The following is a 26,312-nucleotide window of genomic DNA, read 5'->3' as shown; positions in this document are numbered from 1 at the left end:
CCACACCTTCAACTAAAGAAACGTGCAGGAATGGTGCAGGAAAAACAGGCGAGAGGCCAGGAGGGAACTCAGAAAATAGCGCCAAAGAGGAAGTGCAGGGAAAGCAAAGAAGCACAGGAAACATAATCAGTAGATCGCACAGCAACTGAAAATGTTTTGAAAACGTTTCAGCCAGAGACTCGATTTAAAAGGGGATTCGTTTAAAACGTTTTGAGGCTGGGAATAAAACACTTGGGGGTAAAAACAGTGTGGAACTCCATGAAGGAAACATTTTATTTCCTGCCTCAAAACACTTTGAAATGTTTGTGCAGAAAAGGCCTCTGTTTAGGATTGCACTGTTAGGCTGGGGGAAAGAAAATAAATGTCCCAAGATCAGCCAGCCAGCTTCATAGTAGACTGGGGATCAGAACCTGGGTCACCAAGATGCTATTATAAAAAAGTGAAATTCCAGTCCAGTAGCAATCTAGGTGTTCCACTGTAGACCTATATGACTGCCTTCTTAAACTAATGCAGTGTTTCCCAACCTTTTCGAGGTCAGGGTACCCTTGACCTCACTCTTCATATCTCACGGTACCCCTGCCGCCACCCTCCACCTTCCCCTCCCATTGCCCCTGCTTGCCACACACCCCACCCTCCCCTCCCAGGGTGGCTGCTGACCTTGTGGCAGGCCCTGCCCCATGGGCCAGCTCCATGTCCTTGCTGGCGCCGGTGGGAGACACCACAAAAATGAGGGGGGGCGGTAGTGTTGCCGTGGTACCCCCGGGACATGCTCACGGCACCCCAGGGTACCACGGAACCCTGGTTGAGAATGGCTGAACTAATGTAACAAGGTTATGGTACATTCAGATGTAAAGACTGTGCTCGATTTGGGGAGGAGGGGCCTCTTCTGGTTTACATAACAGATTGTGTCTGTTGTCCTTCCTCCTTTTAGCCATTAAGAACCAAGCTACAGGCCACTATATTCTGAACAGCAAAGGGGAAGGATCCGTCTCTCGTAGCTTCATTGACATGGGCATAGAGTGGGAGTACCATGTCGAAGACGACATAGAAACGCTTCATACCGACGGCCCTTTGCACGATGCCATCGTTGTGTTGGTACGTTTTGCTGCCTCTCTGTTTGTTCTGTTTTTATTCTGCTATGTCCTGGTGGTGTAGTGGTTAAGAATGTTGGTCGCTGATATGGAGAACAAGGTTTGATTTCCCACTCCTCCGCATGAAGCCTGCTGGGTGACCTTTACAAGCCCAATGGATGGGGGAGAGCCATATATGCCCACCTGAATTCCTTGAAGGGATGGACAGGAAAAATATACGTTGCTGCCCGAGGGTGGATCACTTCTTGTGCGAGGCCCCTCTATAATGATACACATCACACCATTGCTGGGGTAATAAATTGGCCATAGCCATTTTATTGAGCAGAAGCGTGAGGTTAAGCATGGGTCTGGATCTGGTCATGCGGGTACATGCTACAGCTCAGCAGGATGGGTGCCCGGTCCCGAGCTTCGATCTACTGTGGGGCTCTGCCAGGCGGCCGCTCCTGGCCAGAGATGTTCCCCCTTTTGGCCCGGTTCGACAGGGCGGTCGCCTCTTGTCGCTGTTGCCATTCCCAAGAGGAAGGCGCGGCTCCCTAGCCCCCTTCCCCTTGCCCTTCCAGATCAAAGGTCTGGATTCCATGCCCTATGAGGTGTGGCTAAGGGAACTAGGTATGTTTAGGCTGGAGAAGAGAAGGTTAAGGGGTGACATGATAGCCATGTTTCAATATTTGAAGGGATGCCATGTCGAAGAGGGAGCAAGCTTGTTTTCTGCTGCCTTGGAGACTAGGACAAGGAGCAATGGATTCAAGGTGCAGGAAAAGAGATTCCACCTAAACATTAGGAAGAACTTTCTGACTGTCAGGGCTGTTCAACAGTGGAATTCACTGCCTCGGAGTGTGGTGGAGTCTCCTCCTTTGGAGATCTTTAAAGAGAGGCTGGATGGCCATCTGTCAGGAGTGCTTTGATTGTGTGTTCCTGCTTAGCAGGGGGTTGGACTGGATGGCCCTTGGGGTCTCTTCCAACTCTTTGATTCTATGATCACGCTTCCCTCAGCATCTCATCTTCCTTGACCGTAGGAAATGGCACTGCCATATCTCCACATCCTGTGATTTGGTTCTTTAAAATCCTAAATATGTTTTACGCGTGAAGCTGCCTCTTACCATATCAGTTGGTCCATCGAGCTCAATATTGTCCCCTCAGGGTCTTCCCCGTCACTTACTACCAAATCCTTTTAGCTGGAGATGGCTGGGATTGAACCCAGAACCTTCTGCACGCCAAGCAGATGTCCCTCCACTGAGCCCGGCATCTCCACCATGCAGGGAACTTCCCCCGCCTGTTTTTCAACCCCGCCAAGTTGTCTGCTTGTCCTCCCTCAGATCGTTCCTCAGGACAACGACACGCAGTCCAGCCTGACGTACAAATACATCATCCACGAGGATTCGGTACCCAACGTGAACAGCAACAACGTCCTCCAAGAGGAGCTGGATACCTTTGAATGGGCTTTGAAGAGTTGGTCGCAGTGCTCCAAGCCGTGCGGAGGAGGCAAGTCATTGGCCCTTTCCGCACAAAACTCCTAAAATGTTTGTAAAATGCTTGTAAAACTTTTTCTTTAAAAAAAATTATAAGCTTTATTGATTTTCAGTAATAACATATAAGGAGAGAACAAGCAAATTCTATATTTTCCCATTATCTGATTCATTCTAGTACAGGGGTCTGCAACCTGCGGCTCTCCAGATGTTCATGGACTACAAATCCCATCAGCCCCTCAGCTACCTGGCGGCGCCAATCTGCCATGCTGGCAGGGCCTGATGGGAATTGTAGTCCATGAACATCTGGAGAGCCGCAGGTTGCAGACCCCTGTTCGAGTACATAACTATGGCCCCTTCCGCACACGCAAAATAATGCGTTTTCAAACCACTTTCACAACTGTTTGCAAGTGGATTTTGCCATTCCGCACAGCTTCAAGGAGCACTGAAAGCAGTTTGAAAGTGCATTATTCTGCATGTGCGGAATGAGCCTATATCTTTTTCTCTCTACCCCCTTATTAAAAAAACATTGACTCATATTTTATCCCTTCCCCATCCTCTCCCCCTCCCCCTACTGCCCCCCTCCCTGCCCCCTTGACAAAAGCTTCCCCTTCAAAACCTCCAACTTAATAGAAACCTCCGAATCTAAGGGCCCTCCACCCACTCTCTTGCTGTTCCAAGTGTTTTCTTTTCCGTGGAAAACAGGTCCAAATGGCTCTTTGGGTCTTAAAGGTTGCTGACCCCTGCCCTAAACTTATACACGAGTCAATAAATTTTCCCAGTTTTTGGTGGTAAAATTAGGTGCCTCGACTTATACACTGGTCAACTTATACACAGGTATATACGGTAAGTATTTTATACTAAGCTATACATCGTTAACGGATTACTGGTAACTAACTGTAAAACTTTGTAAAACTTTTTTTCAATTCCACGTATTGTCGATTTTTTTTTTGGTTCCCTCCCCCTTTTGGCCGCACTCACCCCTTGAAAAGATTCCTGGCCGCCATTTTCTGTTTTTCCCAGTTTTTTCCCCCAGTATGTGGACAAATCAGTGCTTCACGCTTCACAGCCTCAGGCTGCAGCTCCCCAAGACTTCCGTAGTCAATGCTGTAAAGATTAAGCCCCCACCCCCACCCCCCACAAAAAAATCTCAAAAATGCTCTGAAACCTACAAAAACAGGGTAAGGGGGCTTCTCCAGGCAAGGAGTGAGGGGACAAACAGGCATCTTAACATGACAGCACATGAACGAGACCTTTTAACGAATGTATTGTCGAAGGCTTTCACGGCCGGAATCACTGGGGGGCTGTCTGGTTTACGGGCTGTGTGGCCGTGTTCTAGCAGCCGTCTCTCCTGACGTTTCGCCTGCATCTGTGGCTAGCATCTTCAGAGGATCCTCTGAAGATGCCAGCCACAGATGCAGGCGAAATGTCAGGAGAGAATGCTGCTAGAACACGGCCATACAGCCCGGAAACCACACAGCACCCCACTTTTAACTAATGTTTTAGCCAAAAAAATCTTTAGAAAAGGGGATGGATTTTAAACGTTTTGCAGCCGCCAGCAAAACATTTTTGGGGGAAAACAATGCAGAACTCTTTGGAGGAAATTTTTTATATCCTGCCTCAAAACGTTTTCAGGTGTCTGTGTTTGAAGGGCCATTGTGTGTGTAATTTTGAGCCTCCGGGCAGCTTTAGAATTCTGACACAGCATGGTGGGCACAAGTACAAAATGGCTGCTGCTGCTGACTATCTGTCACTCAGGAAATATCCTTGTGCTGTGGTGGCAACTGGTGCCAACATGCTATTTTAAAACCCCACGTTAATCCAGGGATGGTCCCCGGTTTCATCAGCGAGACCTCCCTTTCTAATCCTCAAAAGACAGGAGTGCTATAGAATGAATTTGAATTTATAAGATCCCTGTGACCCACGTCAGCCAATATTCTGGCCACAGCGTTCCATGCTGAAGCGAGAAAGGCAGGATATAAATCCAAACTCTTCTTCTTGCAAACAACATTTTACTCTGGTTTCCAGAGTTTGTTGAGAAGCTTCAAAACTCCAACTTGAAATCCTGACTAACAGGGAACCGTGGTTTGCATTGAACAAGGTTACCATCTAACTGTGGTTTGCCCTGAACAAGGTTGCCATCTAAACTGCAGTTTGCACTGAACAAGGTTGTCGTCTAAGCTGAGGTTTGCACTGAACAAGGTTACCATCTAACTGTGGTTTGCACTGAACAGCGTTACCATCTAAGCTGCGGTTTGCACTGAACAAGGTTACCATCTAACCGTGGTTTGCACTGAACAGTGTTACTATCTAAGCTGCGGTTTGCCCTGAACAAGGTTGCCATCTAAGCTGCAGTTTGTACTGAACAAGGTTACCATCTAACCGTGGTTTGCACTGAACAGCGTTACCATCTAAGCTGCGGTTTGCACTGAACAAGGTTGTCGTCTAAGCTGAGGTTTGCACTGAACAAGGTTACCATCTAACCGTGGTTTGCACTGAACAGTGTTACCATCTAAGCTGCGGTTTGCACTGAAGAAGGTTGCCATCTAAGCTGCAGTTTGTACTGAACAAGGTTACCATCTAACCGTGGTTTGCACTGAACAGCGTTACCATCTAAGCTGCGGTTTGCACTGAACAAGGTTGTCGTCTAAGCTGAGGTTTGCACTGAACAAGGTTACCATCTAACCGTGGTTTGCACTGAACAGTGTTACCATCTAAGCTGCGGTTTGCACTGAACAAGGTTGCCATCTAAGCTGCAGTTTGCACTGAACAAGGTTACCATCTAACCGTGGTTTGCACTGAACAGCGTTACCATCTAAGCTGCGGTTTGCACTGAACAAGGCTACCATCTAAGCTAAGAGATGGAATGGAGTGGAGAAGACTCCACAACCCATCTCTCCCTCTCCAATATCCTTAACTGTGGTTAAAAGACAGACAGTGCTACATCTGGCTTAAAAGACACCAGGACATAGGTAGAATAACAGGGAGATCAAATAGCTTAGTGGCAGTTCTGATGTGCCTGTAGCTCAAAAAGAAAGTGGATCCTCAGAGTACAGAGCAGGGAAAGAAACCTACCCAAAGTGTTGGAGATTGGACCACCACAGTGGTCCAGAAAGACCAAAAATCTCTCAGTGTAAAGGCCGTCTGTACATGATCAACTCTAAGAATTTACGATCCATATCTAAGCATGGAACGGGTCCCCCGTCATGGGTACTAGCATTCCAGGGTGATCTTTCTGCTCCAGGGTGGTCTTTCCGGAAACTCATTAAGCTGAAATCTCCCCACTGATCTTCCTCTTTTTCTGCCATTGCGTGTTGAATGGTGTATTTCCCTCCCCCTCACAAACGTCACTTATTGTTCATTCCAGGTTTCCAGTACACCAAGTACGGGTGTCGCCGGAAGAGCGATAGCAAAATGGTCCACCGTAGCTTCTGTGAAGCCAGCAAAAAGCCGAAGCCCATCCGCAGGATGTGCAATCTTCAGGAATGCACACAACCGTTGTAAGCATTTGCCGAACATTCGACAATGTATGGGGAACCAGCTGTGCGGGGTTTGAAAGCAGCAACTGATGGGGTGAGCTCTGGACCAAATGGGAGCCAACTCAGTGGGCGCGACTATCTGGGAAAGAATCGCAGCATTCCAAGGCATTATTCTTTAAAAGATACCATGGAAACAGAAAGCTCTTTCTTAAGCTTCAAGACCTGCCGTTGACTAAAGACGTCCAACTTTGGACTGCAAATGCCATGTCTGTACTAAACCAATTGCTGTAGATTTGGTGGGACGATCTAGTATGAGCTGACTTCATAACAAACATGGCCCCATGACCTTTGCACCCTACATTCACTTCCCTTTGATAGTAGAAAGGGGAAGAACAGGCCAAGAGGTGGGATTCAGCAGTAGAACAAGCCAGTGTGGTGTAGTGGTTAGAGCGTTCTGGGAGACCCCTGTTCAAATTCCTGCTCTGCCATGGAAGCTCGCTGGGTGGCCTTGGGCCAGGCCCTCACTCTCCACCTTACCTACCTCACAGGGTTGTTGTGAAACCCTGTGAGAGGTTTTCTCACAGGGCGAGAAAGGAGAATTTCTTTCTCACCCTGTGAGAAAGGGTGAGAAAGAGAGGAGACGAGAATGATGTAAGTTGCTTTGGATCCCCATTTATTTATTTGTCAAATTTGCACCCACCATCCCCCCACATCCCAGCTTAGGGCAGCTTCCAAAAAGAACCACGATGTCATATTAACATTGCAATACATAACTGACAACTTTAAAACCGCTACGTGTTCTACAAACGTAGGTGGTGCCTTAAACTACCTAAATATACCCCCCAGAGGGTGCTTTGCTCTGTGCATAACCACTTGTTGATGATCACTGGCCCAAACAATATCCAGCTTTCTGCTGTTAGTCCAAGGAGGATGGGCCAGGGGTCTGATCTTATATGAGAAACACCTTTGTGTGTTATTGAGTAAGAACATAAGACAGAGCCTGCTGGATCAGACCAGAGTCCATCTAGTCCAGCAATCTTCTACTCGCAGTGGCCCACCAAGTGCCTTCGGGGGCTCACATGCAGGATGTGAAAGCAATGGCCTTCTGCTGCTGCTGCTGCTGCTGCTTCCAAGCACCTGGTCTGCTAGTTCATAATAAAGATTTAATACCCTGCATCTCCAGTTAATAGTGAGTGTTCCTAGAATCATAGAGTTGGAAGAGACCTCAAGGACTATCAAGCCCTGCAATGCAGAAACACACAATCAAAACACACCTGACAGATGGCCATCCAGCCTCTCTTTAAAGACCTCCTAAGAAGGAGACTCCACCACACTCCAAGGTAGTGCATTCCACTGTCGAACAGCCCTGACAGTCAGGAAGTTTTTCCTGATGTTCAGGTGGAATCTCTTTTCCTTCACCTTGAACCCATGACTCCTGGTCCTAGTCTCTGGAGCAGCAGAAAACAAGCTTGCTCCCTCACCAACATGACATCCCTTCAGATATCTAAAACAAGGCTATCCTGTTTCTCTGGCCGAACCCCTGGGGAACACTTTGCCAGCCAGACTAAATTATTTGACAGAGAACCAGCAGTTAGTGTGTGGGACAGTTCTGCATTCCACCTGTGCATCAGCCAGTTTTCAGCACTTGAACATCCTGGACAGCTCCATCCTCCTGGGCCATGTTGCTCCAAACACAACCCATTTGTCTGTGTACTACCAACGCACCTCAGATGTCGCACCGCGTTTGTTTAATCTCCCTCTGTAAATTATTAAAAATTCCCATTCTCTATTCTGTCAGCAGAAGTTTTGCATCTGGGAAATGCCGTCTGCGCGTCCCAAAATATTTATGTGCGCCTGGGTGGGATCAGTCTTTGGCGCTGGGGTTTCTGGCATGTGTGAGTGTCGCCTAAAAGTTTCACAGCTGTTCTTTTCCTCCTCCCCGCCAAGCTGGGTATCAGAAGAATGGGAGCACTGCACCAAAACCTGCGGGACTTCCGGTTATCAGATCCGAACAGTCCGCTGCATTCAGCTACTCCACGACGGAGGGAACCGCTCGATCCATTTCAAGTATTGTGGTGGGGATCGCCCAGAGAGCCGTAGGCCATGCAATCGATCTCCGTGCCCTGCCCAATGGAAAACCTGGCCCTGGAGTCCAGTAAGCACTGAATCTTTGGCTTTTGATCCCCCCCTTTTTGGGACGGGCCTTTTGGAGCGATTGATCCCCAGCAACTGTCCGTCCAACCTCGGTAGGGAACTGTGTGGAACTGAGCCACCTGCAAGAGCTCCCTCTGCTGGTGGCTACCCAAATTGCACGGCGCCAGTATGGTGCCTGTGTGGACGCAGGAAGCTTTGGTACCCAGTGTCGGTGCTTTGCCAAACATTTGCATCTGCAGAAAGGTGGTGAAGACTGGACTGAGGGTTGGCCAGGAAAAGAAATTGCCCCCACCCCAGTATGCAAAATAGGATCATAACAACCATCACACAAAAACATGGTTTAATTGCACTAACTGTGGTTGTCTAAATGCAGGTGTCTCTGTTCCCCAAGGCCTGCTTGCCTATCTATCTATCTATCTATCTATCTATCTATCTATCTATCTATCTATCTATCTATCTATCTATCTATCTATCTATCTATCTATCTATCTATCTATCTATCTATCTATCTATCTATCTATCTATCTATCTATCTATCTATCTATCTATCTATCCATCCATCCATCCATCCATCCATCCATCCATCCATCCATCCATCCATCCATCCATCCATCCATCCATCCATCCATCCATCCATCCATCCATCCATCCATCCATCCATCCATCCATCCATCCATCCATCCTCTATCCATCTATCATCTATCCATCTATCCATCTATCATCCATCATCCATCCATCCATCCATCCATCCATCCATCCATCCATCCATCCACCCACCCACCCACCCACCCACCCATCCATCCAGCCGCCCCCACCCCCCACACCAATGCAACATACAACGTTGTAATAACAATAAAAGCAATAAGGTCCACTGTATCCCGGTGCCGCAGACTCCACTAGGGGATGGCAGTGAAGTTGAAAGCCACACCCCTTAGAACCGCCATTCACAGCAATATCAAGGACACAGGGAGGGTTGGAAAGGAGCGAGGAAGAGAAAGGGAGAAGGGAGGGAGGCCAATAGGCGGAAAACTGTTTCTGCTCTCAAGCATAAGGCGGAACAACTCTGCTTACAGGCCCTGTGAAATTGGTTATGGTCCATCCATATTTCTGGCAAGGTAGCCCCATTAGTCTCTTATAGGAAAACAAAATGGTGTTAATACGATTCAGCCAGTGTGGTGTAGTGGTTAAGAGCAGGTGGATGCTAATCTGGAGAACTGGGTTTGGTTCCCCACCTGAGTGGGAGAGGCTTATCTGGTGAACCAGATGTGTTTCAGCACTCCTACATTCCTGCTGGGTGACCTTGGGCTAGTCACAGTTCTTTGGAACTCTCTCAGCCCCACCCACCTCACAAGGTGTCTGTTGTGGGGAGAGGAAGGGAAAAGGAGCTTGTAAGCCACCTTGAGTCTCCTTACATCCAACCACGTTGCATGCACCCAACCATGTAGCTTTTCCCCCTTGCGACACCTCTGCCCTTAGGTCGTCAAAGCTACATGGTTGGATGCACGCTGTTGCAAAAAGAGATTCTGAAAAGTATAGTTCAGAAATTATTCAAGATGTCAAAGAGTTTTCAAACAAGAAAGAGAATAGCAGTTGCCGTGTGGCTTGAATCTAGAACAGCTAGATTCAAGTTCTGTAGCACTTTAGAGACCAACAAGAGTTTCAGGTTGTAAGCTTTTGAGACTCAAGGCTCCCTTCATCAGATACAAATAGAAATGGAGTTCTCTGTGTCTTTTTTTAAAATTTAGGCAGAAGGTGGAAGTGGTGTGAAAAATGCTTGTAAAGGATGCAAAGGTTCAATGCATATTGTAATCAGCTTGATTAAAACAGAGATTAAAATTATTGGGAGCAGAAAATTAGATCTAAGCAGTGGACCACATTTGCTGTGGACTGTTGGCTTTTGCGCAGTAACACACTTGAAGCTGCGCACTGGTTGGCCAGATATACCAGAAGAAACAGAACAGGCAGGAGAGAGAAACGGACACACAGCACAGCATTCGTTCCACAGAGGAAGGCTTTATCTTCAGTGCAAGATAAATACAGGGCCGTACAAAGTTATCTCTCCACTCTCAGTAACGCTCTCCACAATAACTCACAGTAATGATACTCAGTAAACTCCCACGATAACAACCCCACCTCCAGATTGTGTTGCTGTCCAGCTATATAGGTCTAACCCCCAATTACTGGTGGATGTCTCACCTGCACCTGCATCTGTACAGTGACGTCAAAGCTGACCTTTAAACTTAATTGCCGACGTGCACATTTCTGGGTCTGACAGTTCCGCATCTAGATCTCCTAGATCTCAACTCTTAGATCAGAATATGACTTTTCCATGCTCTGCATTTCTCAACATGGACTTCTTTGAGGGCTCTGATTGCAACGTGTTAATTTTTCAGGCGCTTAAATTGGCCTGTCTATCTGTTTGTTCCCTGCAGTGTTCTGTGACCTGCGGTGAAGGTACCGAATCCAGGCAGGTTTTATGTCGGGCCGGCAACCAGTGCGACGGAGAAAAGCCGGAATCCGTGCGGGTTTGCAAGCTCGCTCCTTGCAATGGTGAGCTTAAACATCTCTTCCCCTTCACAAAGGCTTGTTTGTGGCATTTGCAGTGTGATCTGATGAAGAGCGGCACCATTCTCAGTCCAATGTGCAATCAAGTTCTTGTGCATCTTTTCTGCCTCACCTACACTGAGTCCCTGTGGTTGGTTGGTTTGTTTGTTTATTATATTTATATACCGCCCCATCCCCTGAGGGCTCTGGGCAGTGAACAACAGAATAGTGTTACATAAACAGCAATAGCAATTGCAATAAAATTAATATGGTTAACATTATTAAAACATAAAATTACAGCGTTCCACATAGATCACTTGGCGTCCAACATTAAAACTAACAGTAAAACCCTCCCAGAGAGGGGGACGGTCTGTTGCACAACAACATCTGGAAAGTGGTCAGGAACAGCTATGGTCCTCGACGTTTTGTCTATTGAAAAAGGGCAACTCTCCCATTTCCGGCTGCCATGCTACCAAAGATCCATGAGTGGAAATCCCACCCACTTGGTGTGTGCTGCCGCTTCCCTGTTAGTTCTATATAAAAAGGGAACGTATGCAGCTTACTGCACAGCTAAGAGCCCCGAGGTAAGCGTTCCATGCATAATGGGCTAAGGTGTCTGTTGTGGAGAGAAGGTAATTGTAAGCCGCTTTGAAACTTCTTAAAAGTAGAAAAGAGTGGGCGTAGAAATCCAAATGCTTATTCTCCTCTTTACAATGCAGAGAAGGGCAACAAGGATGATTGAAGGATTGGAGCACCTTCCTTATGAGGAGAGGCTGCAGTGTTTGGGACTCTTTAGTTTGGAGAGGAGACGTCTGAGGGGGGATATGATTGAAATCTATAAAATTATGCATGGGGTAGAAAATGTTGACAGAGAGAAAATTTTCTCTCTTTCTCACAATACTAGAACCAGGGGTCATTCATTGAAAATGCTGGGGGGGAAGAATTAGGACTAATAAAAGGAAACACTTCTTCACGCAACGTGTGATTGGTGTTTGGAATATGCTGCCACAGGAGGTGGTGATGGCCACTCACCTGGATAGCTTTAAAAGGGGCTTGGACAGATTTATGGAGGAGAAGTCGATCTATGGCTACCAATCTTGATCCGCCTTGATCTCAGATTGCAAATGCCTTAGCAGACCAGGTGCTCAGGAGCAGCAGCAGAAGGCCATTGCTTTCACCTCCTGCATGTGAGCTCCCAAAGGCACCTGGTGGGCCACTGCGAGTAGCAGAATGCTGGACTAGATGGACTCTGGTCTGATCCAGCAGGCTAGTTCTTATGTTCTTATGTTCTTAATGTGAACTCTTAAAACTGTCCTCGGTTGAGTCAGACCATTGGTGTCCCCAGGTCAACGTTGTCTGTTCAGACCGGCATTGGTTTTTCAGAGTTCCAGATGGTGGTCTTTCCCATTATCTGCTATATGACACGTTTAACAGGACATGAGGGGGGTTAAACGTGAGACTGTAAACAGGTGCTTGTCTGCTGAGATATGGTCCCATCCACCTCGCGTTAGCATTCTGTTAATCAGGGGGGTCCAACTCTGGCCCTCCAGATGTTCACGGACTACAATTCCCATCTGCCCCTGTTTTTTTCACTGACTGCTTTGGGTCATTGTTAGGGTTTTTTAGGTCAGACACACAGGAGATTATATTGGCCTTGAACATCACAAGTAAAGTTATAAAACCTGAACCATACACCCACACAGGCAATAGCATTCAGCCAACGAAAGATACTGCAGCGACACACACAAACAATCCATTAAAAATATCTGCTCCTTGAACTGTTGTTTGCTGCATAAACATCATGACTGTTTACAAAGAAAAAGATGAGTTCTGGAATGAGGAAAAAATGTTTTCATTAAGGGTAAGAGCAAGCAAGAGATTGAGGCTTTTAAGAGCATTTTGCATGAGCCACACACCCCCCCTTGAATTGTTTAGCATGACAGCCCATAATAGTTAAATGCTTTGTCTCTTTTATTGCTGGTGAGGGAACGTGAGTCAGCGGCAGGGCATCTGTTTGGCATGGGGAAAGTCTCTTGTTCAATTCCTGATTTCTCCAATTGAAAACGTTTGGTAGTGAGTGGGCCTTTCCCCACTTACCTTCTGCTGCGTGCTACTCAGGCCAAGTAGCGCAGGGTCCCGGGGCACTCCCCACTACAGGGGCGGCGACAACGCAGCCGCCCCGATGCTGCCGCCCTCGCGCCTCCTCAGCGCGCATCATTTCTGGCGCTCCTCAAAACGGCACCTTTTGATGACCCCAAGCAGAGCGCGGGGTCGTGGGGAAGCCCGGGCCCGGGCCAGAAATGACTCGCGCAGTGAGTAGCATGCAGCGAAGGTGGTAAAAGGAAAAGTGGGGAAACGGCAAGTGATGAGAAAGACATCAGCCTGAAACTCGGGAGAGCACCTGCCAGTCTGAGTAGAAAATACTGAGCTTGAGGAACCCAGGGTCTGATTCGATATAAGGCAGCTTTGGGTTCATGAGTTAACCAAGGATGATTTCAAAGTTCTCAACATTGCCGTGTCAGCCCCCAGGTTCCCTTTGTGATGGTGCATCTCCATTTTGCAAAACCGAACCCTCGATTCCTTGTTTGCACAGTTTTCTGTTTCCCCGCACCAAATGTTCCCTGTAAAATGCATGCTTTTTCCAACCTTATTTGTTCATCAACAAATAAGAATATATGTATGTTATGGGTATCATAGAATCACAGAATCAGAGTTGGAAGAGACCCCAAGGGCCATCAAGTCCAACCCCCTGCAATACAGGAACACACAATCAAAGCACTCCAGCCTCTGTTTAAAAACCTCCAATGAAGAAGGCTCCACCACACTCGGAGTTGGTGCATTCCACTGTTGAACGGCCCCAACCGTCAGGAAGTTCTTTCTAACCTTTAGGTCACAGGTGTCAAACTCACGGCCCTCCAGATGTTCACGAACTACAATTCCCATCAGCCCTTGCCAGTATAGCCAATGCTCATGTTGGGAATGACTAATGGGAATTGTAGTTCATGGACATCTGGAGGGCTGCGAGTTTGACTCCCCTGTTTTAGGTGGAATCTCTTTTCCTGAACCTTGAACCCATTACCCAGTCTCTGGAGCAGCAGAAAACAAACTAGCACCCTCACTAACATGACATCCCTTCAAATATCTAAGCATGGCTATCATGTCACCTCTTTTTAAATTTCTGGGTGTTGTGATTAAAGAGGACTTGACCTGGGGCGTACAGACTGCCGCGGTGGTTAAGAAGGCCCAGCAAAGACTGTACTATCTGAGACTTTTAAGGAAACAACAACTGGATGGAAAACTCCTGGTGTCCTTTTACCGCTGTGCTATAGAGAGTGTCTTAACCTACTGCATCTGTGTATGGTTCTCCAGTTGCACAGTGGCGGATAGGAAGGCGCTCCAAAGGGTGATCACTACTGCACAAAGGATTATCGGCTGCCTTCTCCCCTCCTTGGAAGAACTCTAGAATTCCCGAAGCCTAAAAAAAGCCCAAAATATTCTGAGGGACCCGTCTCATCCAGCACACTCTCTTTTTGAACTGTTACCATCCGGCAGACAATACAGGTCTATCAAAACTAGGACAAAGAGGCTTAGAGACAGCTTCTACTCTAGAGCTGTGGCTATGCTGAACTCCGCGGCTTCGTGTTGATGTGTTTGGGGCTGTGTAGGGATGGGTGGAGGAAGGGGAAAGTGAGGATGGGGTATGAGTCTGGAATTGTGTGCATCGAGGAATGCTGCTGTAAATTTCGTTGTGCATGCACAATGACAATAAAATGCTTATGCTTATGCTTAACCTTCTCTTCACCAAACTAAACATACCCAGCTCCCGTGTTAATATCCTTCTTGAATTGTTTTTCGAAGCTTGTATAAGACCAGTACACATCATGATTTTTTGAAGCTTTTTATGAGACCAGTACACACCCTGGTTCTGGTTAGCTTAGTGGACTTTCATCGTATTACGCAGGATCTTTGCTTTGGAGTTTCATGGTACTGCACAGGATTTTTAGCAGTGTTATTAGAGTCTGGATTTTCAGACTCTTGTGGTACAGTTGCCTTGCTTGTGAATTTGGACACGTACTATACTTGTAACGAAGACTTCGTCTGGAAGTAGACAGCAGTTGCTGCAAACTTTTGTCAGTGTAATTTCTATCGTGTTGAACTGTGTGCAGTGGTCCCTATGTAATTCACCTGGAGGCTGACGGCTGAGGTAGCAGCGGTGTCAATCTAGCAGGCTTTTTTCCCGCCCCCTCTCTCTTTTCCCCCTTATTTGTTCCCTTCCGCTTCCTCTATGACAGATGACGCAATGTGTTTATGGGATACAACTTTGTTACAGACCCCATCGGAATGAACAGTGTCGTTGTGAGAAGAATGTCTATGGATTATATTTGGGTTTTTTTAATTAAGAACATAAGAACATAAGAACAAGCCAGCTGGATCAGACCAAAGTCCATCTAGTCCAGCTCTCTGCTACTCACAGTGGCCCACCAGGTGCCTTTGGGAGCTCACATGTAGGATGTGAACGCAATGGCCTTCTGCGGCTGTTGCTCCCGATCACCTGGTCTGTTAAGGCATTTGCAATCTCAGATCAAGGAGGATCAAGATTGGTAGCCATAAATCGACTTCTCCTCCATAAATCTGTCCAAGCCCCTTTTAAAGCTATCCAGGTTAGTGGCCATCACCACCTCCTGTGGCAGCATATTCCAAACACCAATCACACGTTGCGTGAAGAAGTGTTTCCTTTTATTAGTCCTAATTCCTCCCCCCAGCATTTTCAATGAATGCCCCCTGGTTCTAGTATTGTGAGAAAGAGAGAAAAATTTCTCTCTGTCAACATTTTCTACCCCAGGCATAATTTTGTAGACTTCAATCATATCCCCCCTCAGCCACCTCCTCTCCAAACTAAAGAGTCCCAAACGCTGCAGCCTCTCCTCATAGGGAAGGTGCTCCAGTCCCTCAATCATCCTTGTTGCCCTTCTCTGCACTTTTTCTATCTCCTCAATATCCTTTTTGAGATGCGGCGACCAGAACTGGACACAGTACTCCAAGTGCGGTCGCACCACTGCTTTATATAAGGGCATGACAATCCTTGCAGTTTTATTATCAATTCCTTTTCTAATGATCCCCAGCATAGAGTTTGCCTTTTTCACAGCTGCCATGCATTGAGTTGACATTCGCATGGAACTATCAACTAAGACGCCTAAATCCCTTTCCTGGTCTGTGACTGATAGCACTGACCCCTGTAGCGTGTATGTGAAGTTTGGATTTTTTGCCCCTATGTGCATCACTTTACATTTTGCTACATTGAACTGCATTTGCCATTTCTGAGCCCACTCACCTAATTTATCAAGGTCCGCTTGGAGCTCTTCGCAATCCTTTGTGGTTCTCACCACCCTACATTGTTGGAAGTCACCCTGAGACCACAAGGGGTAGGACAGCCTATAAATTGAATTAAATAAATAAAAGGTCAGAGGAAAGTGCCTCCGCTGGTGGATTAGGTCTGCAAGATCCAACCCCTTATCCAACTGTTACTTTTTTATTTCTTCTGAGGACCGACTCAGGCTGTTTATGCGCCGGTGCTCTGCCCCACAGTGCGGGTTGAGTTCCTTTGGGGCAGAGATTTCATTGTAGATGCACTCATACCTATGATGCCAAAGATCCCGGAAGCCCCGTGGTTCTTGAGAGCGGGGAAACCCCAATGTTATCCCTCGCTTCGAGGTTTCCACTCCTTCCGGTGTCCCCCCCCACACACACACACACACTCCTTGAAGGTATTTCCGTGGGATCGAAAGCCAGCATTTCCAAAAAACCCCAAAAGTTAATGAGAACTAGCCTGCACAATAGCAATATGAGGAATGTTGATATGAAATTTAAAGGGCTTTAAAGGAAGTTGGCCACATTGCAATTGACAGGGATCGACTTGGAATTGGAGGCAGGGAACCTATGCAGCAGGCCGTGGGGCACTCCCTCACACGTAAAGAAATGCAAAGAGACTGCACTGCAAATACACTGCGGAATTCAGAGGGGTGCAGAAAATGCTCCTTGCATAATGGCCCTCAGTTTCTTTACAGTTTCCTGAAGTATGAGACGTTTTACTGGACACCAGAGGGCAGTAAAAGGTCTACGATGCAAAGATGCATGCCGCAGTTTTCTGTTCTGTGAAATTGTATTTTCCGATCTGTTGCTCCCCTCTCAAAAAGAGCGATGCTGACAGAAACAACTTCATCAGGGTGACATTCCTTCCAGTATTGGCATAAAAGAGGTTTTAACACCCTTAATCTCCCCACTTTGGGCTCCATGCAAAGATATCAAATCCCACTGTGTTTTTTTTTTACCACAGAATTCAAGCAGAGGATCTCACGATCTCCTGACAAGAGGGGCTCAGTCCTATGTAGTTTACCTAAGACAAAAGAAGTAGAAACTTGTGAGTGGACTGTGCCCATGTTGGCTGTAATGTGCCTCCCCGCAAAAGAACCCACACCCCAAATTTTGGCACTGCTGTGCTTAGACCCATCGAATCCATGAAATAAATGTTGTTTTAAAACATGGATATTTTCAGTGTTAAATGACTGGGGTGCCTAACAAAGACCTGACTTTCCCATACAATAGAATGAGGTGGCAGGACCCTGAGGCAGTAGAATAGCCTATACCGGCAAACAAACACGTCAGTGGTAAGTTACTCATAATTTAGGACTCTGAGGTGATTTTTTCCCCTCAGAGCCATGTTGTTTCTGGGGAGCCACCAAGTTGCTTTCCCACTAAAAGCTCATCGGTGAGTGCAGAAGAGAGGGCCATTGGCGTAGGAGGTTAAGAGGTCGTGTATCTAATCTGGAGGAACCGGGTTTGATTCCCAGCTCTGCCGCCTGAGCTGTGGAGGCTTATCTGGGGAATTCAGATTAGCCTGTACACTCCCACACACGCCAGCTGGGTGACCTTGGGCTAGTCACAGCTTCTCGGAGCTCTCTCAGCCCCACCCACCTCACAGGGTGTTTGTTGTGAGGGGGGAAGGACAAGGAGGTTGTCAGCCCCTTTGAGTCTCCTGCAGGAGAGATAGGGGGGATATAAATCCAAACTCTTCTTCTTCTTCATTTCAGTGGCAACCCCACAATTATGGAACACCCTCTCAGTCTTCTGTCAGGAGGCAGCTGAAGACCACACACACCCACCCACACCCACACACACACCCCATTAAAAAGTTCAGGTGGTGTAAAAGACCCCTACCTAAGATCTTTGCTAGCATTGGCAATTTTTGATAGAAGAGCTGAAATGCCCCAGTTCTTAGCAGAGCAAAAACACAACAGAGCTTTAAAAAAGGAATTATCCTTTATTCGGATTCCAGTTATAAGAATCAGGCTACAAAATATATACAACAAAAAGAGAGGAGGACAAAAAATAGCAAGCATGCGCAAAAATGCACAAGCAAACAAACTTACATAGTCACAAATGGTAAAACAGCATCAACAACACAGCATAAAGAGAGAAGAATAAAGAGAAAAAGAAAAGAATAAGAAAAGAGAGAATAAAGTAAAGGGGTAAAACAGGGAGGAGTAAGAACATAAGAACATAAGAACAAGCCAGCTGGATCAGACCAGAGTCCATCTAGTCCAGCTCTCTGCTACTCGCAGTGGCCCACCAGGTGCCATTGGGAGCTCACATGCAGGATGTGAAAGCAATGGCCTTCTGCGGCTGTTGCTCCTGAGCACCTGGTCTGTTAAGGCATTTGCAATCTCAGATCAAAGAGGATCAAGATTGGTAGCCATAAATCGACTTCTCCTCCATAAATCTGTCCAAGCCCTTTTTAAAGCTATCCAGGTTAGTGGCCATCACCACCTCCTGTGATGACTACACCATTATATGCAAAAAGGAAGGTGACCACCATTTAACATATTAGCAGCTCACCTGCCCTGCATTAACAGAAACAACCAAGTAAATGCAGCTATCTTACTCCTGCAAGGACTTACTGAAAGAATTGCTAGGAATGCCAAATATTCTAATGATTTTAAGTTGTGATTTTTATTCTTTTAAAAAATGTACGTTAGACATATTTTATGCCTTTTGCTTGGTTTACACCATAATCCATCTTGCATTTCCATCAAGTAAATGGTTCCATCAGTGCCTCCTGTTGATGGATTCTGCACAACAGAACTATAATGTCCTGCAGACTGTTTAAAAAGATCCATTTTGGCTTTCTGGGCTCCCACGAGGCGGGTGAACCCAAGCGTCGCCAGCCGAAATGGATCTTTTCTCCTGCCTGCTTCATGGAACTCTTGTCAGTTTCACCGTTCGTATTGATGCTGGCCAGGATCCACCACTGACATCCAACAACCTGAGCCAAGTTTGCAAGGGCGTCACACAACAGACCCAAGTGCTTGTCGTGACCAACATTGTGGCTGTAGCCAGAGGTCGGATCCAGCAGGTTCTCACAGGTTCCTGACAGTAGGTTACTAATTATTTGTGTGTGCTGAGAGGGGGTTACTAATTGGTGATTTTGCCACGTGATTTTTGCCTTAGTTACGCCCCTCCTCTCAGCACTAGCGCGCAGAACTTGAAGCAGTCTAGCAGGAGGTGCACCGGCGTGCGTGGCAGCCTGAGCCTGCGTGCATTTGTTTCCCACACAAGGACCGGCACAGCGGCTGCGTCCTTGCCACAGCCCCGCTTAGGAATGCCCCGTCCCCAGAATGTCTGGCCACACCCCCGTCGTGCCCCGCCCAGCCTCATTGGCGCTACGCCACAGTTTGAATCCCACCACCATGGGAACCTGTTACTAAAATTTTGGGATCCCACCACTGGCTGTAGCGGACAGGGCGTTATAGACAGGTGTCGCAGCCAACTTTGAAAGAGGTCTCTGAGCAAGACAGCTCTGACAGCCATAAATTTGTTCTTTTTTTTCCCTGACAAAAGCAGAGCCTGTGTTCAGATGGGGTTTTTTTAATGCATCTATAATCTGATTTCAGCAGATACTTTGCTGAGCCCCCCAAGAGGCACCTTTAGGGCACTTTGAGTTTTTAAAGCATTAACGTTAAGCTGGAGAAGACTGGTTGGGAGTGCTTCTCTGGAGACACGTTTGAGAGATTTGGTAGTTCTGTCGGGAAGTGGGGAGGTTTACAGTGCTGAGAATGTTGGATTAAGATCTAGAGCTGGCTGGAAGTGCCCTCTCTGACACAAAGCTTGATGGTGACCTTATGTATGTATGTATGTATGTATGTATGTATGTATGTATGTATGTATGTATGTATGTATGTATTTATTTATTTATTTATTTATTTATTCGATTTGGTAAACCGCCCTACCCCCAAAGGGCTCAGGGCGGTGTACAACAAATAACAATACAATAAAACAAATTGAATAACCCCAGTTAAAATATACAAAGCCTTAAAACTATAAAACTATGGCAGCAGTAGTAGCCTTCAATAAATAATTGATTAGTAATAGGAGATGTCTGGCACCCAACCGTGCGCGAACATCCTATAGGACGCTTATGAAAGCCTATGAGATGGCGATAAAGGAGGCGAAGAGGACTTTCTTCTCCTCCTCCCTCGCGTCCGCTAGCTCTCGCCCGGCTCAATTATTCCGTATAATTCGATCACTGACCTCCCTATCGGAGAGATCTTCAAACCCCCAATTGGATATTAGCTGTGAGGCATTTATGAGCTTTTTCGCGGATAAGATCGCGTCGCTCCGCCATGACCTTCCATCCACGTTAGCTACAATTAGCGAACTGGAGACTCCCTTGCCGTCTTCGAGTTCTTGTTTGACCCAGTTTTCCCTGCTCTCTGGAAGTCAGCTTAATGCGACCATTGTGAGCCTTAGCTGCTGTTAAGACCTACTACTCTGTATCCCTCTGGATCCGTGCCCGTCTGCCTGGCTTGTGAAAACCTGTCGAGGCGGAGCTCACGATCTCCATCTTTGTTAGAGTATCATCAATGGTTCTCTTGAGCAAAGGAACCTTCCCGGATGATGGGTTGAAGGAGGCAGTGGTCCACCCACTCTTAAAAAAGACCACCGTTAGATCCAGGAGATCTGGCTTTCAATTACCGCCCTGTCTCCGAATCTTTTCGTTTCTGGGAAGGTGTAATTGAGAGAAGTGGTGTTGGAGCAGCTTCTAAGGTTTTCTGGATATTACGCATCGGGCTTTTCGACCCCTTCCAGTCCGGCTTCCGTGCTGGGCATGGGATGGGAGCTGTTCTGCAAATTAAGCCCGTCACAGACACACCTCCGTTATCCAGCTTGACCAGAGGCGTGGGATGGCGAGGCGCTGCTCGGTGTTGTTAAAGATCTCACCGCGAAATGGCGTTTGATGTGGTCGAACCCACGACCTTGCTTTGGCTCCACCGCACTGTGTACGCCTCAGTCGCGGGCACTGTCCTTCAGTGGATAACCTCGTTTCTCCGGGGCCGGACTCAGCAAGTTGAGGTGTCACGGGGACCGAGGCCTCCTCCGGAAGTACCCTGGCTTCAATGCTTGGTGTAATTCCCAGGGGGCATTATTGTCCCCGCTGTTATTTAACTTTATCTATATGCGACCTCTTGCTCAGCTGAGTGCCGGAGTTTTGGGCTGATTTGCCATCAATGCGCTGATGACACACAGCTCATTCTGTTGATGGAGGGGGGAGCAGCCGCCGCCCCTGTGGCTCTCCAGCATTGTTTGGAGGCGGTTGCTGGTTGGTTCGCGGCAGAGCAGGTTAAAACTGAACCCCTCGAAGACGGGAGAGATCACTCTGGCAATTGGCCAGTGAGGGGGGGGGGGAGGGACTTTCCAGCCGCCCGATTTATTGGGAGGGGGTCACGTTGACACCGGACCCCCTCCGATCTCGCAGCCTGGGGAGGTCCACCTGGATTTTGTCTCTCACAAATGGAGACTCCAGGTGGCCTCCATACAACTTTCCGGACTGCCTTCTTCTCCCATACCTCCTCGCCAGGCTTAACCCGGCGGCTGGCGCCCTTCCTCTCCTACAGAAGCCCGGACCTTAGCCTCAGTTGATCCATGCAGCGGTCATTTCCAGACTTGACTATTGTAGCTCTCGGCTCTATCGCGGGCCTTCCCTCATCGCGTCTGATCCGGGCGTTTAAAACTGGTTCACCATGCAGCAGCACGTCTGCTTACAGGCAGCACCCTCGAGGAACACATCCAGCCTGTGCTCGCGGCAGCTGTCATTGGCAGCACCAGTAGGAAGTTCGGATCATGCTTCAAGGTGTTGGTGTGTTGACCTTTAAGGCCATTCACGGCCTGGGACCATGCGTGATCTTAGCGAGACCCGCATCACCCCATATGTCCCTGGCGTGACCTCTCCGATCGGGCGGAGGCCAACTTATTGGTGGTCCCTGGCCCTCGGCGATGACGGCTGGCCTCCACGCGGGCCAAGGACTTTTACAGCCCTGGCCCACGGCCTGGTGGAAGCAGCTCTCCCCTCCAGCTGTATCCAGGGCCCTTCCGCGGGACCTTTAAGGAGTTCAGCGGGGCCTGTAAAGACGGAGCTGTTCCGCCGGGCCTTTGGAGGACCCAGCCAGCCTAATAGTGCCTCCGTCTGTGGCCTCTTAACTTACCCGGCTACCCGCGACTCCATCACTGTGACTTCGGCCATGCCTCTCCCCTTCATCGTGGGGAGGGAGGGATTTTATACTGTTGAAATGCTGGACGCCACCTTACATCTTGGATTTTAATTTAATTTAATTTATATCTAAACTTGGATCGCTGCTTTTAAATGTTATTAATTATACTATTTTTAAATGTTGTACACCGCCCAGAGCCCTCCGGGGATGGGGCGGTATAAAAATCTACTAAAATAAATAAATAGATAAATAAACCCCAGTGATCAAACTCTGGGAAGGGAGGAGATTGGCAGATGGTCCAATAGATAGCCAATGTGCAGGACAACACGAGGGGCGGGCTCAGCGGCCGGCCCCCTCAAAAGCCCGGTGGAACAGCACTGTTTTGCAGGCCCTGCAGAACTCTCCAAGGTCCTGCAGGGCCCTAACTGCTGGAGGAAGGGCATTCCACCAGGCAGGGGCCAGGACAGTAAATGCCCTGGCCCGCGTGGAGGCCAGCAGCATCGTGGAGGGGCCGGGGACCACCAGTAGATTTGCCTTCGCAGAGCAGAGGGCACGACTCGGGACATAAGGGGTGAGACGGTCCCGTAGGTATGAGGGCCCCAGGCCGTAAAGGGCCTTAAAGGTCAAAACCAGCACCTTGAAGATGATCCAGAATTCCACTGGGAGCCAACCTTGATCCGTCACCCTCTTTCATACTTGTTCTACCTCCCGGGGTTGTTGTGAAGATAAAACGTGAGAGAAGGAACAGTGCTCCAACATCTGGGGTCCCTTGAGAAAAGGTGGCATCACAATGGGTTAGGTAGGCATTTGGGGTTTGCTGCACTTGAAGATTCGTGCCTTCCAACCTTCTCAGCTGAAGAAGCTATTTGTGCAATCCTTAGCAGATTGCTGAATTCATGGCAGTTTATAAACTTAAAAAGGAACAACTGTGTATGATCACACCATAAATGTGGCTTTAGAAACAAAGCTGGAAGGGACCCCAGGAGTCATCTAGTCCAACCCCCTGCACAATGCAGGAAATTCACAACTCCCCCAGTGACCCCTGCTCTGTACCCAGATGGAGAAGAAGAAGAGTTTGGATTTATATCCCCCCTTTCTCTCCTGTAGGAGACTCAAAGGGGCTTACAATCTCCTTGCCCTTCCCCCCTCACAACAAACACCCTGTGAGGTAGGTGGGGCTGAGAGAGCTTTGAGAAGCTGTGACTAGCCCAAGGTCACCCAGCTGGCATGTGTGGGAGTGCACAGGCTAATCTGAATTCCCCAGATTAATTAATTAATTAGGTAGGTAGGTAGGTAGGTAGGTAGGTAGGTAGGTAGGTAGGTAGGTAGGTAGGTAGGTAGGTAGGTAGGTAGGTAGGTAGGTAGGTAGGTAGGTAGGTAGGTAGGTAGGTAAAGATAGATAGATGGATGGATAGATAGATAGATAGATAGATAGATAGATAGATAGATAGATAGATAGATAGATAGATAGATAGATAGATAGATAGATAGATAGATAGATAGATAGATAGATAGATAGATAGATAGATAGATAGATAGATAGATAGATAGATAGATAGATAGATAGATAGATAGATAGATAGATGTTTTTTTAATGAGCGTCTTGTACATTGATATCATGGTCCATGTTTAGGCTGATTTACACCTCAGTAGATGTAGATCCTTCTATTTGATTTTGTATATAGAAGTACTCACCTGGACACTTGTTTGTCTACATGTTGGATGCTTTCTGCGTGGATACCTAGTCCTATTTGTATGCCTCTGTACTAGTGTGTTTAGTATAATTATGCGCACTTATTCACTTAATTTCATGGTCTATTAAATCTGGCACTTACATTGGTGCTTTGTGGATGGCCTGCAGCCAAGGTGTATCAGGTTGTCGCTACTGATAAATTGATTCCACAACACCCCTCTCCTTTTTTTTGTCTCTTGCAGATGAACCCTGCCAGGGAGACAAATCGATTTTTTGCCAAATGGAGGTGCTGGCCCGCTACTGCTCCATCCCAGGCTATAAAAAGCTCTGCTGTGAATCGTGCAGCAAACACAGCGGCACCGTTCCGACCGCTTTCCTTAGCGAGGCTGCAGAGACCGAAGAGGACATGATGGCCGACCCCGGGGACATACCCAAAATGTGGGCCGTTCCCACTTCTTTAGTCCCCTTTCGCTCTGAGTCTGCACTGGTGAAAAGAGTCCCTTCGAGCCAGATCTCCCCCTCGGAGGAAGATAGGCATGCACTCGTTCCTCCAACCCACGGCAGGGCCCGAGCGTCTGACCGTCCCCAGCGGAGAGTTCACAGCCCGGCAAGGAATAAGACTTCTGGGCCCCCCACAGTGCCATATCAGCTTCCTACCAAGAGTGAGCATCTCGGGAGCCGCAGCTCCTCGACCTTGCCGGAGATTGATTCTGCTGCAGCTCAGAGCAGCCGTTCGGCGAGCACGCCGCCGAACAGAACCGCGAGGAAAACGGAAAAGCAGGCTGACAGGCGACAAGCTCCTCGGCCTTCCACAGTGGAAAGATGAGATAGAGGGCAAACTTAAAAAGGAGAGGAGGGAAGCAGAGACTTTGTTTCAGTTCCTTTGTTCCGGGTACCCAGGGTACATTCACGCTTTCCGAGGGCAAGCGTTCTCGACAGACTGACTGCTTTAAAAACGAGAGGAAAGTGCTGGATTCACTTTCCAGTGGCTTTCATCCTTTCCTTCTATCCTCTCCCAATGTCTGGTTAACCCTTCTGGGCTTTGAGATAAAGCATCAAAGAAAAGTTACACAACACAAGTGGCTGAATTGGTTTGGCTACGTTTCCGGTGCTCTGAAATCTACATTGCACATTGCCTGCTTTTTAATTATTATTATTATTATTATTAATTTAAAAAGAAAGAAGTCTAATTTGGGATGGGAGCGGGGAGAGAAGTTGCCAGAGGCACCAAAGTTTACAATTCTAGAAAATGTTTTGTTTCATTTTGTTTTTGTTTTTTTACTGTGGAACAACAGAGTCCACTGGAATTGTATTGCTAATTTATCTCTATAAACCAGTGATATATATTCTATGGTCAGATTTGCAGCGGCCGTGTACATAGTGTATATTATTGAAACCAAAAAAAATCAGGATTATTTTTCAGAGTTTGGCATCGCTCCATTGTTTGTTTGTTTGTTTAGGATTTAACATTGCTGGATCACGCTTTGGTGCCTGCCGTTCTGTTTTGTTTACATTCCGTCTGGCCCGGATCCAAAGAGCACTGCGCGCTCTTCCCGCTGGCTTGTACGGATGTGCGCTTATTAGGGGTCGCCAGAAGATCTCTTCCAACAAATGTCCCTTGTGTTGCATCAGGGATTCACGCTGCTTTATAAAGGGGTGCAAGAAAGAACCCTGGTGGGTGGAAAGGCGGAGCCCAAAGATTCATGTGGAAGTCCTCTCTCAGCTGAGAGCAACTGTGTAGTAGTTAATAGCAGTAGTTAATAGCCGTAGTAGTTAAGAGCAGGTGGATTCTCATCTGAAGAACCAGGTTTGATTCCCCACTCCTCCACCTGAGTGGCGGAGGCTTATCTGGCGAACCAGATGTGTTTCTGCACTCCTACATTCCCGCTGGGTGACCTTGGGCTAGTCACAGTTCTCTCGGAACTCTCTCAGCCCCATCTACCACAGAAGGTGTCTGTTGTGGGGAGAGGAAGGGAAAGGAGCTTGTAAGCCCCCTTGAGTCTCCTTACAAGAGCGAAAGGTGGGATATAAATCCAAACTCCTTCTTTGGGTCCTAGCGATTGGCATTTTTATAAAAGATCTCCGACTTGGATGTCTTTAGGAGGGCATTTGATCTCAACTGTGCTGCATCTTCAGTTACAAAGATCTTCATTTACAAAGCGTACGTGTTGTGATGGGTTTGTTCGTGCCAAGCAGCTGGAGCATATTTGCAGAGGAAGGAAAAACAGGCCCCTTGTGTCTCTGTGGCAGCCTTTCAAGTTTACACCCAGGCCTACAGTTAATGGGGCTTTGCTAAAGTCTGGACAAGCAGTGTCTTCTTCCATTGTCCACATCTTTGCTTA

General features: G+C 47.6%; 1 protein-coding gene across 1 annotated transcript in view; it reads left to right on the top strand.

Annotated features, from left to right (window-relative positions):
- Positions 1-25,836, top strand: part of ADAMTS3 (ADAM metallopeptidase with thrombospondin type 1 motif 3) — a 45,999-nt gene extending 20,163 nt beyond the window's left edge. Inside the window, exons 11-16 of the mRNA XM_048482741.1 lie at positions 932-1,095; positions 2,408-2,573; positions 5,925-6,057; positions 7,984-8,191; positions 10,623-10,740; positions 24,213-25,836. Of these exons, the coding sequence (XP_048338698.1) occupies positions 932-1,095; positions 2,408-2,573; positions 5,925-6,057; positions 7,984-8,191; positions 10,623-10,740; positions 24,213-24,796 (1,373 nt within the window). The 3' untranslated portion in view covers positions 24,797-25,836. The remainder of the gene's footprint in view (positions 1-931; positions 1,096-2,407; positions 2,574-5,924; positions 6,058-7,983; positions 8,192-10,622; positions 10,741-24,212) is intronic.
- Positions 25,837-26,312: the final 476 nt, after the last annotated feature.

The sequence above is a fragment of the Sphaerodactylus townsendi genome, unplaced genomic scaffold (genome assembly GCF_021028975.2).
Source record: "Sphaerodactylus townsendi isolate TG3544 unplaced genomic scaffold, MPM_Stown_v2.3 scaffold_20, whole genome shotgun sequence".
NCBI classification, from domain to species: domain Eukaryota; kingdom Metazoa; phylum Chordata; class Lepidosauria; order Squamata; family Sphaerodactylidae; genus Sphaerodactylus; species Sphaerodactylus townsendi.
Note: the sequence above shows the minus strand (reverse complement) of the source record. Positions and strands in the feature narration are given on the sequence as shown.